Here is a 16,539-nt window from a genome sequence, read left to right as displayed (position 1 = left end):
ACATACTCCCGAATCACACCATATAGCCATTGTTTCAGACTTCTCCTTCACCAACCCTGGGTATGTCTTATCCCACCAGCAGGACAGAGCCAAGTTGGCAACACAGTAAAATATATAGATGGAAGGGGTGATCATGGGAGTCTTCAAGATTGATTCTGGACCGTGTGAAGTCTCATGGACTCAGGTCAAACATGGGCATGGAAACCTCTTGCTGATTAGTTCCTACTGCTCTCCCTCAGTTGATGAATCAGTGCTCCTCCATGTTGAATACCACTTGAAAGAGACTTCCGGTAGGGACATGTAGGGAAGAATTCGCACATGAGGTGGCTCCCGCTAGAGAACTTTATTTAAGACCTTTTTGCCCGGAACATTGGGCTAAAGTCTGTTTTTAGTGATGGGTTAAATGTCCCACATCAAGGGGAGACCCAATAGATACTGGATCAGGCAGCAGAAAAAGAAATAATTAGCGTTGAGTTTGGAAGCTTCGAGAGTTTGGTCTCAAAATAAAATGGTGGAGGCTGCTGCAGTATCAGGGTCCACTCCACTAACTGTAGAGATCTTAATGGTGGAGCTCCAGAAATTAGGGCAGGAGGTCTCGGGTGGGGGGCGATTGAGGTGACGGTATCCTCGATTCGAATGGCCTTGGCTAAGGTTGATGAGGTGGTGACGGTGCAGGTTCTTTGTATGAGTACCTGTAGCTGTGGGAGTAGCTCTGTCTAGGCAGAGTGATCAGATCACCGACCTGGAAGGGGAGATGGTACGGGTGGTGGCCGATAACAAAGTATTAAAAGACAAGGTGGCCAAGTTCGAAAATGGTGTTGTAGACAGAACTTTTTGGTTGCGTTGTCAGAGGGCCCGAGATCGACAAAGTTCATGCCACAGTTGTTTTGGAAGATGTTGGGTGAGGGGGAAATGCACCCCCTCCCCCGAGCTGGATTATGCCTACAGGTTATTGAGGTAGAGGCTCTTTGCAGGCGAATCACCACATGCAATCATCGTGTGCTACCACAGCTTTTAGGCCAAAGAAAGAGTTTTATGGTGGGCAAAGGATCATAGTGATTGCAGATGGGAGGGCCATGCGGTGAGAATTTATCAAGACATTGGAGCGGAGCTGTCCAAGAGGTGTGCTGCATTTAATAAAGCCAAGACTGCTGTGTTGTATTACAGTAAGGTTTGATTTGGTGTGGTTCACCTCGAGTGCCTCTGTGTGACTTACAAAAATAGAGACTATTACTTTAGACTCCAGAGGAGATCAAAGTGCTCGTGGAGAGAAATGGACTGGGGTTGAGATTAATGTTTTTTAATATTGGTTGGGTGATGTTTGTATGGAGGCGAGGTGGGTGATTTCTGGTCATCGATGGGGTGTTTCTTGGGAGGTTTTGGAGTTGTTTTTTAATGGGGAATGTTATTGTGGGAATTGGAGGGAGGGGTGTTGATTATTATTCATGTTTCATTTTGTGTTTTTTCTCTCTTTGGAGATAATAAAGTTGGATTTGGGCAGGGGGCTGGTTGGTATTTGCGAATTTTGATGAATAGTACTCCGTGGGGGCAACCCAGCTAGCTAAAATAGTTAACGGCAGCGAAGGGATGGGGATAGCTGCAGCTCATATGGGACTTTTAAGTATGAGCTTAGGTATTTTGGTTTCATAAAGTAAGTCGTAAGTATGAGCTTAGGTATTTTGTTTTCATGTTGGGTAGGATTCAGGGGGGGCGATGATGGGGGAGTCCGTGGTTGCCTGGTCGATGCTTGCTTGGCTGGTTGGGTGTGGTGTTGGGGGTTAGTTTTTGGATGGTGGTTGAAGAGTGTTCTTTTTTTGGTAGTGTTGGGGGATATGGCAGCCATTTTAGGTGGGCCTGGTGTCGGCTCTCCTTGAGAGGTTGCTGGACTGCCTCACAGGGAAGGAACGGCTTACCCTGGTTATGGGGGGGCGGCTAAACGACCCCCCATCCAGCTGGTCACATGGAACGTGAGGGGCTGAGTGGACTGGTAAAGAGATCTAGGGTGTTTGTGCACCTTAGGAGTTTGAAGGCTGTGTGGTGCTGTTGCAGGAGACCCATTTGCAAGTTAGTGATCAGTTAAGGTTGCGGAAAGGTTGGGTGGAGCAAGTGTTTCATTCAGGATATGACCCGGGATTTTGACAGATCCAAATGGTGGATATGTTATGGTTAGTGGCTTGTTGGCAAGTGCCCGGTGGTACTGGTCAATGTATATGCCCCAAACTGGGTGACGCAGCTTTTATCAAAAAGTTACTGTCATTGATCCCCGATTTGGACTCACACCAGCTAATCCTGGGAGAGGACTTTCACTGTGTATTGGATCCTCGATTGGTTAAGTCGAAGCTTAAGGCTATGAGGCTACGGGGTGGCAAAGGTACATTTGACCTTCATGGAGCAGATGGGGGGAGCAGACCTGTGGAGGATTTTACCCAGATGAGAAGGATTTTTCTTTCTTCTCAGGTACATCAAGTATATTCTAGGATCGATTTCTTTGTGGTTGGTAGGACCTGCTGCTGGGAGTGGTGGGGTTAGGGGTATTCATGCTCTACATTGTGTGGATTTGGAAGTGGGGTTGGGCCTCTCACAGCACCACCCGTGGAGGTTGGAGACGTCGCTGTTGGCAGCTCTGGCACATCTGAAACCCCAAGGATAGCCACCAAAGGACAGAGCTCTAGCTCAATATTTAGGATTGCCGACATGGTGCTAAAAAAGGACCTCAAAAAGCCCACCAGCTGGTATAGAACCAGAACATGTGTGTGTCGTTCTTCCCTATATTCAGCTTGTAACCGGAGAAAGCGCTGAAGCTGCAAAATACCCATAATATTTCCTATGGATGACCCCGGGTCCCTCACATACAGCAGCAAATCGTTTGTATATAATAATATCATATGTTGCACTCCCCCTTTAACAATCCCACTCCACACATTCGAGGCCCTCAAAACAGTGGCCAATGGCTCAATTGTCAACGCAAACAACAAGGGCGGCACTGGACACCCCTGCCTCGTACGCCGATGCAATCGGAAAGACCCCAAGCTCATGGTGCTGGTACAATCGGTAGCAAACGGGGCCGCAAAAAGCAGCCATACCCAGGACCAAACCCAAACTTCTCCAATACTGCAATAAGGTCCCCTACCCAACCCAGCCGAATGTCTTCTCTGCATCCAATGATACGATTATTTCCGATTCCGGCCTGGCCCCAGGAGTAAGCATTACATTCAACAACTGCCTCACATTGGCCGACAACCTCCAACCCTTCACAAACCCAGTCTGGTCTTCCTCTACAACCTCCAGAAGGCAAGCTTTAAAGCCAACACCTTGGCCAATAACGACATCCAAATTCAACATGAAGATAGGCAAATACGACCCACACTCTGTGGGGTTCTTATCCTCTTTCAGGAGCAGAGAGATAGACGCCTGCACCAGTGTCTCCAGGAGGGCGCCCCTTGCCGAAGAGTCCCTAAACATGCTCAGCAACAACAGACCCAACTGATCCTAAAACTTATAAAATTGCACCAGGAACACATACGACCTCGGTGCCTTCCCTGCCTGCATGTGCCGCAATGGTATCTAAATGTCCTCCAAGCCCAGTGGAGTCTTCATGTCCTCCCGCAATTTCTCCACCAATTTAGAAAACTCAAAATGCCCCAGGAACCCTGCCATTCCCCATTTCTCCTCCAGCGCCTCCGACCTATACAACCTCTCATAAAAGGCCCTAAACACTTCATCCGGGACAGACTCCAGCCTACCCGCCTAATCCCTAACCTGAACAATCTCCCTAGCTGCCTCCTGCAGCTTAGATGGTGAGCCAAGAGCCGTTGACCTTCTCCTCACACTTCTATACCGCCCCTTTCGCCCGCCTCAGTTGGCGCACCGCCCTGTCTGTGGACAGCAGGTCAAACTGCATATGCAATTTTTTTCCTGCACATCAAGATTTCCAGGTTGGGCCCCTCCCATATCTTCGATCCACCCCTAGAATCTCATCCACCAATTTCTGTCGCTCCTCCCTTGCATCCCCGTCCACATGTGCCATATATGCTACGATCTCTCCTCTGATCACCGCCTTCAGCACCTCCCACAAAGTTGAGGACGAGACCATCCTGTTATCGTTATGCTTTACATACTCCCGTATGGCCCTTGACGTCCTCACACAGAACCCCAAGTCAGACTACAGCCCTGCGTCTAATCGCCACCCCCTACTACGCACCCGACTGACCTCCAACACCAGGTCCACCCAATGTGGGGCATGGTCTGAAATAACACCACCGCCAACTACTCAACTTTCTACCTCCCAACAAGAAGAGTCCATTTCATAATAAAATTATCAATCCTTGAATACGCCTTGTGTGCAGAGGAAAAGAACGAGAACTCCTTCTCCCCAGGATGCGCAAATGCAGACAATACCTTCACCGTCCCAACCGGGACCAATGACTTAAGTCTGGAACGATCCACCTTCGGCTCCAGCACACAGTTCTTATCACACCCCCAAAATCAATTGTAGGGTGTCAAGACCCGGTACTGTAGCCAGCAACCATTTCATAGAGTCGTAGATGTTTACAGCAATGGAACAGGCCCTTCGGCCCAGTTTCTATCAATAAGCTAGTCCCACTTACCTGCATTTGGCCCATATCCCTAATGCCCACCCTGTCCATGTAACTGTCTAACTGCTTTTTAAAAGACAAAATCGTACCCGCCTCTACCACTGCCTCTGGCATAAACAATATGTCACCCCAGTTCGGGCCATACACTACGACCACGGCTTCCCTCCAGTATGCCATCACATACCGTCCCGCCTGATCAGCTAAGACCCTCTCCGCCCGAAACCTGACCCTCTTATTGATTAAAATCGCCACCCCCCCGGGCCCTGCTATCAAAGCCCGAGTGAAACATTTGATTCACCCAAGCTTATCTGGTCCGTACCCGCAAATGGGTTTCTTGTAAAAACACCATGTTGGCTCCCAAATTCTTTAAATTGTGTCGTCCCCCCCCCCCCCCCGTCCCCCCCAGGCCTCATACATTCCAGGTGACTAACCTTGTTGGTGGCCCCTCACCCTCGAGTCAGCCATTACCACTGTGATGCGTCATAGCTTAACCACCAGTTCCTAGACCCGATGGCCACCTGCCCCACCCAATGTTTGGAACAAAGAAAATCCCCTGGTCACTGTTAGCTCCCTACCACCGTCTTCCCAACCCCCCCAAGCTGGCAGACTGCCTGCCGCCTCACCTGTCTCCCTCCCAAACAAACATTCTAGACGCATCGAGCCTCACCAAACTAGCCCAACAAGTCTCAGCCCCTCCCTCCACACCACTCCTGTTCACTAGCCCACGCCTTAGTGCTAGCAAGCCCCCCCGCCCCCCCCCCCAGGTCTCACTCAAAACACGGCCACAAAAGGCCAGCAACACCATCTCCCTAGCCCATCCTTCCTACTCCCTTGTCCAAATCCCAGCATCCTCATCATGGTCCTCTTTCCCTCTAATTACCATATCAATCCACCTGCTTTACCATCCCCCATGACCCTAGCCTCAAGAAAAATCTCCCCATCAACCTCCATTAAAAGGAAGAACCAAGAAATAACATAATGGGCGGGATTCTTTGGCCGCGGCCACCCAGCGACTGGAAACTCCCGCCCGAGATCAATGGACCTTTACATAGTCGGCGTCCCGTCCATGGCGATTTTGCGGTGGGCTTGACAGAAACCAGCCCAATATATTGCACTATTTACAACTAACCCGTCCGGACTTTCACATACAAAACCCCACCAGCTCTCCTCAAACCTGGCCCAGTCCTTATCCTTGACGAAGGCCTCCGCCTACTCCGGCGTGTCAAAGTAGTGATCCTTTGAGTCTATCAAACCCTCAGTCTCGCTGGATACACCACACAAACTGCACACCCTTGTTGTACAGCACCGCATTTGCCTTATTACAGGTCGCCTGCCGTTTCACCAGCTCGGCACTAATATCCTGATAGATGCGCACCGTGTGCCCTTCCCAATCAATGTAACGATTCTTCTTGGCCCACTCCAGGACCCGCTCCTTCCTCTGATAACTGTGAAAGTGGATGTCAGTACCTGAATCAAAATTGTGCAGAGTGGAATGATCATACATAGCATGCATAGAGAACAACACCCTTCATAATTCTGGCATTGATTCAATTTTAGCTAGAGGTGATATTCGTATTCATTGTTTTCTGGGGTCTAGGTGGTTAATGCTTTGAACATTATTGTCAAAATATATTTTCAAAGGAAATATTTGGAGAACTGATGTTTACATGAAAAATGATTCATGATAATGGCACTGCATGTGATATAATTCATAGTTTGATATAAATTATTATACAAGAGTAATTTTTTTAAACCCATTTGTTCATTTAAGTAATTCTGATAATTGAAACCAACATTATACATTTTCAGCAGAATGTGGTATGGTGACCGATGAACATTCAGGCTGTCCAGAGATGGGTTATACCATGATTTGAAAATGATTGCATCAAACAGGCGCTGTTCTTTATTTATTTTGTGTGTGTTCCTTTTAGGTTTTCTCCAACATATGTTCTTCTAATAGGTTTTTCTCTGCTAATGAATGACTCTGTAAATCTCCATCATGTTTTATCACTTTGTGAAACAAATAACTGTAAAGTCACGTTTTTTTTTTCCATATTTGAATGTTGTTCTAAACAACTTGCATTTACATAGCATCTTTAAAAAGATGTAAAACATGCCAAAATCCTGCAAGTAGAGTGTATTTTATATTAATGTGATATTGGAGACATGTGCCTTTGACAATAGTTGTTCTGGAGGTCTGAATAACAAGACGAGGCAGCAAATTCTGAAATTTTACTTATTCTCTAGATGTGGGTGTCAGTGTCAAAACCAGAATTTATTGCCTATCTCTAGATAAAGCTGAGTGGCACTCTGGGCTGCATTAGTGGACAGTTAAGGTGAACCTTATTAATGTGGAGTTACATACAGGCCACTGAAGGGCATTAGTAAACCAGCTGGGTTTTTATGACAATTAGACACTTCATGGTCACTTTACAGATTCTCAAAAATGTAATACAAATTCTCAAACTGCTGAGGGATTAGAACTCGCGTTCTTTACAATATTCATCCACATCTCTGGATTATTAGTTCAGTAACATAGCCACTACAGTATTATACCCCATTTTCAGTCCATTCATTTAGAAGTTTCTATAATTTAAAGTAGAATCTCTACATGGTTAGTAATTCTTGAGAACAAAATACATAGGATGATCAGACATAGGATGGAGCGCATATTGCTTAATGTGGTTGCAACTATTGTGAGGGAGGATAGGTAAGTGTGGGCACTTGCAGTGGAAATAAGGAAAAAGCAGTAGGTGGGTCAAGCAGGAACACCTCTCGAAACATTATAAATGTGTATTGGTAGAAGACTCCGCACCTCAACTTAAAAAGAACCTAAATAGGAATTTGCGTTACTTAGGAAATGTTTTAATAAACTATGATTAATTTGTTTAAAGATATTAAAGGTATTTTAACTGTGCAATTAGCTCATTAAATGCAACAGTGCTGAAGTCTTAATTTTCAAATGCACAAAAGTGATAAAGATGATGAGATGAAGGGGTCTTGGCTGATTTTTTAAAAATCTTGTTTTCAATTTCCTCTCTCTGTTGGCTATTTCGTTAAAATCTTTCTACTGTCTCTTATTCCTAAAGCGGACCTCGTGGAGAAATAAACTGGGTATGGTTTGGTTCCTCTGTTGCATTGTTGAGTTCAAAAGAAACATATGTTTGTTATGTTGGGGGAGTACATTTGTCTCGTGTTAGTGCGTGATCTGCAACATCTGTGTGCACCCCAGTTAACAAATTAATAAAGAGCATCAACTGACATGTCTTTACAATTACATATAGATTTATTTTCACCAGAATTTGCTAAATAATGTCTGGTTTTACAAAGTTTATGCCCCATCGAGTATCATTCTCAGTTATATAGGTAAGATTTTAATAGAAGCATAGCACTTGTGCAATTCATTGAAGTAATCCATCTAAAATTCTAAACTTTGGCCTGATTGGGAATTGTCTCAAATGGAAGTGTTTTCCTAAAGCTGCAGGTTAACTTTATGCAGTGTACAACTCATGGACACATGCGACTGACTTGATGCTTGAGGTTCTGTGATTCACACTATCCAAAAATAACACCTATTTAATCAGTAAAACAATTGAAACAAACCATTGCCCATGTAACTTATACCATGATTACCATTTAATTAATTATTTCGCTGTGGAATTTCAATTTTCATTTTTGACAGGCAGAAAATGAAATGCCATAATTCTTTATTTCCCCCTCCTCCTCCAGTACCCCACCACTCACCCAAAAATCTAATGCAGCATATATGCTTCATAAAACCTTTTTATTTTTCTTGCATGCATAGTCACAATTGCTCACAGTTGTATCTGACAATACTTTCCATTGCCATGACCAAAACTCAGATGATTGTCAGTGCTCTTTATAGTTTGGATGATGCTGGTGGTGTACCAGATTATGTTCCAGAACACGTGTCATCTCCCCTCTTACTTATGACGACAATTACAGTTGCCATCTCATGCAGAGTGTAAACTATACAATTGGAATTATAGGGTTATTTATTATTGAGATGCCCCAAAATTCTCTTCCTCAGGTCTTGGTACAAACCGGAACAAACCGAATACATGCTGTGTTACTAATAACATAAAACATGCAGATAATTGCATTGAAGGACCTTGTGTAGCTATGTGAATCTTGACATTTGAATGGATCTACTTGCTGCAAGGAGTGCTGCTTCAGCTAATGAGATCCATGTTATTGATATCATGAATCACATTAAGGTGGTGCATGTAATCAATGAGAAATGTAGTGGTAAGTGTGTTCAGAACTGTAAGAGTTAATGTGGGACTGGGGAACCATTATGATGTAGAGAGTTACATGGTGTAGAAGAGTGTAATTGTAAGTGTGGCAGAAGTCAACATGAAGATAGCACCTAGTCAGGACTGTATCCTGTGTATATTAATATATACATACATAATTGTGTTATTAATAAACAGTTATAGTTCAACCATAAAAGCCTCTAGACCTCTTCATGAGATAACATGCAATCTTACAAAATGGTGGTAGCGGGAGAAGGATCCCAAAGTCTCTAAGAAGGAAGAAGTAAAGAAATTGCAATCTGACCTGAGAAGTGAGCCTAACTTAAAAACTTAAAATAAACAGCTGGAGCTCACCAAAGAAGCTCCATTCCAGGCTTGGAGGCTGAAGGGCAGGAGAAGTTTCTGTGCAGTGTAAAAGATCTCCTGCAGAGCACGTGAAGGTCTGTTGTGAGACCCAATCAAAAGCAGAGTCAAAAGACCTACCCAGATCGCAAGAATGTGTGCAATCACCAAAAGAAAGGCTGAATTATGCTTTTAAATTCCGGTACACGAACCAGGCAACCCCAGCAGATTGTTTTAACGAGCACATTTGAAGAACGCTGCATTCCGGATCCAGAATTGGTGCGATAACACTATGGAAGAAAATGTTTTTGAAGAGAAGTCAGGACAAAAAATCAACTTCAATTCTGTTTTCCAAGCTTAGGAAAACAATGAGCTGGCCAAAGCAATTTGATCAGAAGATTTTTTGCAGAATCGCTGAAATTTAAAATTGGTCCATAACAGCGACAGGGGAGCCCATCACAGCCTGATAAGCGCAGTAAGAAAAATAAGTGATTACTGCTACACCATTTAAAAATTAAAATAAAATCTGTATTCTCCTGTGCTGAAAACAGCCATGGAGGGAAAATCAACACTACCAGACCAATTAAGGCAGATGGGAGATCCACACTCTGTGTAAAATTGGACGTTATGGAGAAGAATATTTTTAAGAACCGGGCTCGAATAAGAAAATAGAAGCTGGACAAGTGAATACACATCATATTCAGTAGGTCCAATAGCTGACAACACATTTGCCAGACAAGGAATAAATGAATCTTTTGATAACTTTGAAGAGATCATGATGTCCCTTGGCGCCATTTTAACTGAAGAATAAATAAAACTTTGGAGCAAAATTTAACAAGAGAGTCCAAAAGCACGGTGGACCGGTAGACTCATAAAGTTTGTTATGTAGATTGGCTGAAGTGTATGGTGACCTTAAGTCGAAGCTCATAAGAGACTGAATAGTAATGGGTGTAGCTGATATTCTTTCGGATGTACTGCAATCTAAAGAAAGTCTGACTTTCATCACAAATCGTCAGACAATTGGAGGCCCGCCAGAAAAACCGATCCATTTTGTGTGACAAAGTTAAACCATGGTACAGAGCAAGCACAACAGTCCAGCTCCTAAAGCAACAAAAGGGCAAGAAAAGAAAAGCACAACTGGGTGGCAGACCATGTCAACAATGTGGTGCCAAAAAACTTCACAGCAATCACTGTGCAGTGCTGCCTAGGGAACCTCAAAAAGATGTGCAAGCCCAAAACCTTGAGACATGCAGTGGATCCCAAATGAGTCCATGAGATAGAGGAGCCACACCAAGAATATTGCTTTAAGTCTCGTGAGGCATTACGAGCCGGTTGATTCTGGGAGCGGGATCTCCCGGCTTCTATCAGCCACGCTGCGCCGCGCCGTGCTGCTTTTCAGGCGTAGAGTGGCAGTTGGGTCGAGTCCTTTGTTCTTATCCAAGATAGCAAACATGCAGTTAAGGAAAAGGTAATGGAGTAGAATATTTTACTCTACTTTTGAAGGGTGTTCAAAAATGTAATTTGATTACTTAAGCCAACTTGTTTAAAGAGATGTGGGTTTATAGTACTGTGCAATTTCAGTTTTTTAAGTTTGTTTAAAAAATGTATATAGTTTACACTCTGCCATAATTGCATAATTTCTCCACGTTTCATACTTCAGTCCATTCTGTCCTTGCTTGCTGCGTGAAGTCTCAATATTAACAATTTTGGTTCTGGCAGCAGCTTTGCTTCCTGTGACTCAACAGTTAATTGCCTAACTTTGGATCCTCTACACTTGAAATAATATTTGCGTTAACTAACAAATGAGCAGTTTAAAAAGGCAACTTGCCAATAGATGGATTCTTCTGTGAAAAATAAACCTTTTAAAATTCTATTGTGGTACAGTAAAATTCAAATGATGATGGTGGGTCTCTGATCTTGGTTAGTTTGTCGAGTGAAGGCTCCCTGCAGAAAGGACCACATGAAGGAATATATGAACATAAAAAGTCAGTAGGTGAATTGCCCTGGTTTCTCTTGTGGCGGCCACAGACTTAAAAGTGACAAAAATAAATGTTAAAAATACTAATGTTAATGAAACTTGTGCATTGAGAAGTTAAATGATACAGTTAAAAATGGAGGGTGTATAAAATATTTTATGCCCAAAGAAGTCATGTCTTATAGTGTAATGTCCTTGTTAGACCTGTGTAAAATATTAAAATACTACATTAGCCATTTTAAGCAGCTGCTCATTTCTTTATTGCTTACTGCAAAAATACATTATATTTTAAGCAGTACCTTTCAAAATGGCAAACAAATCGGAATATTATTGCTCTGAAAAATATTCCCATACATAAATTCTCACCCTACCCATGCAGTATAGTAACAGCCTGCTGACTCAGTAAAATGTCTTATAACTTTATGCTGTGATTAGAGATAGTTACTGCATTTATACAGTTTATACTTGGCCCCATTCTTTTCTAAGAAATTGTTAGGTTGAATTTTATAGTTCATTGAGAATTGGGAATTGGTAAAGATCCATACTGAGGTAAGTATCTTCAACTAATGCCATGAAGTTGTTATATAAATAGAAAATTAATTTAAATAGGAATTTTAAATTTATGTTTGTATTAAAACCTAGTGAACTAGCTGGTTGTTACGACATTGATTTTCTTCCAGGAACTGAGTTTGAATCCATCTTCGACTGATAAAACAAAATTCTCCTCTTTCTGTAAAACTCCAATGTTAAATAAGTTTTGAGCAGACAGTCCAATTGCTGGTGGGAATGGCACAGAAATGCCCAAGTCTGCACTAAATTGGCAGTCTCATTCAAAAAAGATGGCACATCTGGGAAATGGAAAGTAGCATATCAGCATAATATGTTCTCTTCTGTTTAGGGCTGATGTACAGTTAGAATAGGGAACAGCAGATGGATGTTTACCTCTATTTAACTGTAATATCTAACCTGGGAGTACTTCTTGATAACACTGGGTGTAAGAAATGGAAAGTGTTACATTATCCAAGACAAAAATTATTTAAATCGTATAAGTGCATTCTTACGGTTTTATTTTTCTGAATGAATAGTTCATCTATAATCCATAGGCACTAAGTGTATTAATGGGAACAATATTCTGATTTCTAGTGATTCTTCTGAATATTTCATCTCAAACAAGATCTACCAGATGGTTTGGCCATTCACCGTGAGCGGCAATAGCACTTGGTCCTGCCGTTTGTTTCTTCATGCTTCAGTTAAAGTCCAGCTCGGGGCAGAGGCAAACACCTTTTCTCAGCAATCAATGTCAACAATGAGATTTAGTTGCCTAAAAACAGTGAACAGATCAGCAGCAGGAGTGTTTATTCACTTGGAAATGTTCTGTATGGCATCATTATACTGCACATTGTGGACTCACTGTAGTGTATCAGGTGGATTGGAAACCAGAAGCTAGTGTCCGACTAGAGTGTACTAGTGAATAGACTTTCAAAATCTGAGCATCTTGAGTTTGGGAGGAAAGAATAAGAAGCCTTGGATAATGAAATGGATTGAATTGAAGCTCTGACTCATTTCATGACCAAGTTGGAGGATGCTTATTTAGTCCTTTGTTGCCAAGCTCCTGATTTAATCCCTTGCGACGAGATTAAATGGAGGGCCAAATGGAGGCTAGATATTTCCCCATAGAGAGGTGACAGAAAGGGGAAGGTGAGAGTCAACAAGGCTGCATCTCACATCAGTTCCATTGGTCAATGTACGTAATAATAGTCGAGATTGGGAGAAGATTATGCATTTACCCTGTTATCAAGGGACTAGTGAATATAAGACATAAAAGAAAAGAAAGATGTTTGCCACAGACCATTATAGTAGGGAATCTCTCAGCTGGACCTTTTCTCATCCAAATAATAATAATCTTTATTATTGTCACAAGTAGACTTACATTAACACTGCAATGAAGTTACTGTGACAAGCCCCTAGTCGCCACATTCCAGTGCCTGTTCGGGTACACTGAGGGAAAATTCAGAATGTCCAATTCACCTAACAAGCCGTCTGTCAGGACTTGTGGGAAGAAACCGGAGCACCCAGAGGAAATCCACACAGACATGGGGAGGTCGTGCAGACTCTGCATATACAGTGACCCAAGCCGGGAATCGAACCAGGATCCCTGGCACTGTGAAGCAACAATGTTAACCACTGTGCTACCGTGTTGCCAAATAGTGACAAGCTGTCGATAACAGGAAGTGACACACTGCTCTAGTGCCCTTCACCTTCAACATATGAAATTTCAGTAAATTTTCCATGGCAAAGCCACCAAATGAGCAATATCTATGTTAATAATTAATACAGGTAGAAGTACCTCAGATCCAGCTACCTGAAAGCTGACGCCGTCCGAAAACCAGATCTTTTTTCCCCGTGCTCCAAGTGGTTTAGGTAACCTTAACCTCGCCTGACCCAGAGAGAAGACCATATTGTGTCCCCAATTCATTGAATGAAGGAGAGTTCTGACTTTAAAAAAAAAAAAATCAGCAAGTTTTGAAATCCAACATTGACTTTTGGGGTTCTGAGGTTGCCAGATTTGAGGTATTCTACCTGTAATTCCTAATGTGCTTGGCTGATCGTTTGTCTTGGAGTTAATAATTTGAGTTTTGTTGAACAAAGTTACTTGCGCATAGTCAGAGATTTGCATTTTCAGATTTTCTTGTTTTGGCTGGAAACCTTTGTAGAGGAAAGCTAATGGATACTGTGGTAAAATGGCTCTCTTCAAATTTCCTTGGTGACTTAATTACATTTTGTTTGGTTCTGATAATCAAACGAAAAACTGACATCCTTAATGTCAACCGTTTGTGATCAATTTCTTGCACCTTGTTCTCCAATCTTAAGGGGTAGTCAATTGTATTGTTCAAAGCAATAAATACTGAAAATGTGAATAATTACTTTTAATTTTGAAGTCCATTGCCATTCTGTGATTTCCATGTTGCAGTGTGCTGCTTTATCTGTGGCCTGTTGACACAACTGTGTTTTGTCCTGTGATTTTAACCCTTACTGTTAACCATATTGGTCACAGTGATAACTAATAGGCTAAGCAGCCCCTAATCTCCGCATTTGTTTTTTTTAAACTTGCAGATTCAACCACTAGTGATTCAGCAAAGTCTAAGGTAAGGACTAAAATGTTTGGAGACTATAGTTATTCACTATTTTGCCAACAACTGTGGCTACGTCTCCTGGATATTCCTCTTTTCCTGAGCTTCAAATATGCCAATTGACGCACTGTAGCTTTACCATGTATCCTAATGTATTTAAACGAAGACAAATCTCACTGCCTCTAAAACATTCTTTCAAGGAGCTCAAAACTGTGAACTTAATGCCTTCACTTCCTTCTATAATCTGCAGACTTTTAAAACCTTAGGTTGGTGTCGCCTAATCACTACTTCTCTTGTTAGCTTTGATGGTGTTGCATCTTTCTTCTTCAGAGGACTTTCTTGATTTTAAAAAAGTACTACTAAAATGCATCATACAAGTACATTTACGAGGAATTAATAACTGGTTCATCAATGTTTTGTTTTTATAAGGGTGATAATGTTATTACTCTTTATTTAAATTGATATATGCTGAAGAGATGTCCTTCTGTGACTTGATTTGGGAGGACAGGGAATAGTTTTAACATCCTCTGCTGTGGCATCAGCAGCTCACAAAGAATCACATATTAATAATCTGTTGATCAGGGTGGCACAGTGGTTAACATTGCTGCCTCATGGCACCAAGGACCCAGGTTCGATCCCAGCCCCGGGTCACTGTTCCTGTGGAGTTTGCACATTCTCCCCGTGTTTTTGTGGGTTTCGCCCCCACAACCCAAATATGTGCAGGGTAGGTGGATTGGCCATGCTAAATTGCCCCTTAATTGGAAAAAAATTAATTGGGTACTTATTAAAAAAAAATAAAAATCTGTTGAGCTCCAGATGCCCCCCTCTGACGGCTCCCAATGTCTGCACTATGGTGTCAACGACTCTATGATGTCCCTCTGTGAACGGGCCACGTTCTGCAGAGCTTCACCAATGTCCACCTGCGTCTGGGACACGGTCCTCAGCGACTGAGACATGCTCTGGAGCACCTCAGCAATGCCCACCTGAAACTGAGACATGCCCCGCAGCAACCCGGCCAGGTTCTCCTGAGACCAGGACACACCCCCAACAAATGGAACATGCTCCTCAGTGCCTTGACAATGCGCACCTAAGACTATTACATGTTCCCCAGCGCCTCAGAAAAGCCCACCTGTGTCAGGGACACGTCCCCGGGTGACTGGGACATCTGCCGAGGCATTCAGCCATGGCCATCACTGACTGGGCAACGCCTTGGACACCAGCACTCATACGTTTTGCTCCACTCTGGTCGTCATCCTAGCAGTGTTGGCCTCTGTGCCATGAATTGCCAGTGCTATCCCCTGCGCTCTCAGTCTTTAGGACTTTTCTAATTGGCTGTGGACTTGCTGGAGTGTCACTGACATCCTCCCTCTGAATCTTTTGGCTGCATCCTACCAATTGCATCTGCTCTGGGTAAACCTGGTCCAGAGGCTCAGCATCTGACAGCGACCCAGCTGGGTCCTGGGATCCAACAGACCTCCGACTGCTGTCTCGCCTGGATGTTCCTACCTCCACCTGGTGTGCATCAACAACAGTGTGGTGCTCACCAGACTGTGCCCAGAAGCCTGTCCACTACTTTCACCCACCGAGGCGTGTGTCTCTGCACTGGTGGAGGGTTGGGCTGATAGCTGCGCTGCGACTATTACAGTGGCATCCTTGGAGCTCTCCTCCGTGGCGTTCTATTGGGAGGCATGGGGGATTGGGGAAACCACCCCTAATGGGCCAGTGCCGTCGGATGGAGATCCTGTGGGAGTGGGGGGCAGGATCAACATGCTGGCATGTACAACTCACATGTGACCAGTCTGGGTGAGGGCCGGTGGTTACACAACTCTGCGGCTCAGGCCAATCTCGACATCGCTGACCGATCTGTCCTCGTCCACCCCCACAACCTACAGTGTCTGTTTCTCATACTGGGTGAGGACTCTGATGTCTGGCACCCTACTGCCCATCTGGGCCCTCTCCTGTCTGATAGGGATCAGCTTCTCCTGCAGGGACACAGAGGGCATTGTGAGCCGTGCACATCATGCATGCGGGGTACCGGGGGCAGTGCCAAGCACATGGTTGGCAGTGGTGACAGGCCATTGCCACTTCCTCCCAGGTGGCACTGGCTATGATGTCCAGCAGCCAGGCCAGATCAGCATCCCCAAATCTTGGAGTCGGTCTCCTTGGTGGCATGGCTGCATGCTGTGTGGGATTACCTTTGCAGAATCGGTTTACGTGCC

At 43.7% G+C, this 16,539-nt stretch overlaps 1 protein-coding gene across 10 annotated transcripts in view; it reads left to right on the top strand.

Moving 5' to 3' along the window:
- arhgap23a (Rho GTPase activating protein 23a) overlaps nucleotides 1-16,539 on the top strand; it is a 606,368-nt gene that overhangs the window by 578,191 nt on the left and 11,638 nt on the right. For 8 of the 10 annotated variants that reach the window (XM_072487495.1, XM_072487494.1, XM_072487496.1 and 5 more), the window contains one exon: nucleotides 14,304-14,335. In XM_072487495.1, coding sequence (XP_072343596.1) covers nucleotides 14,304-14,335 — 32 coding nt within the window. Of the gene's footprint in view, nucleotides 1-6,404; nucleotides 7,661-7,684; nucleotides 7,710-14,303; nucleotides 14,336-16,539 lie in introns of those variants that run through there. The other 2 variants (XM_072487499.1, XM_072487498.1) reach the window with 2 other exon arrangements.

The sequence above is a fragment of the Scyliorhinus torazame genome, chromosome 21 (assembly GCF_047496885.1).
Source record: "Scyliorhinus torazame isolate Kashiwa2021f chromosome 21, sScyTor2.1, whole genome shotgun sequence".
Taxonomy (NCBI): domain Eukaryota; kingdom Metazoa; phylum Chordata; class Chondrichthyes; order Carcharhiniformes; family Scyliorhinidae; genus Scyliorhinus; species Scyliorhinus torazame.
Note: the sequence above shows the minus strand (reverse complement) of the source record. Positions and strands in the feature narration are given on the sequence as shown.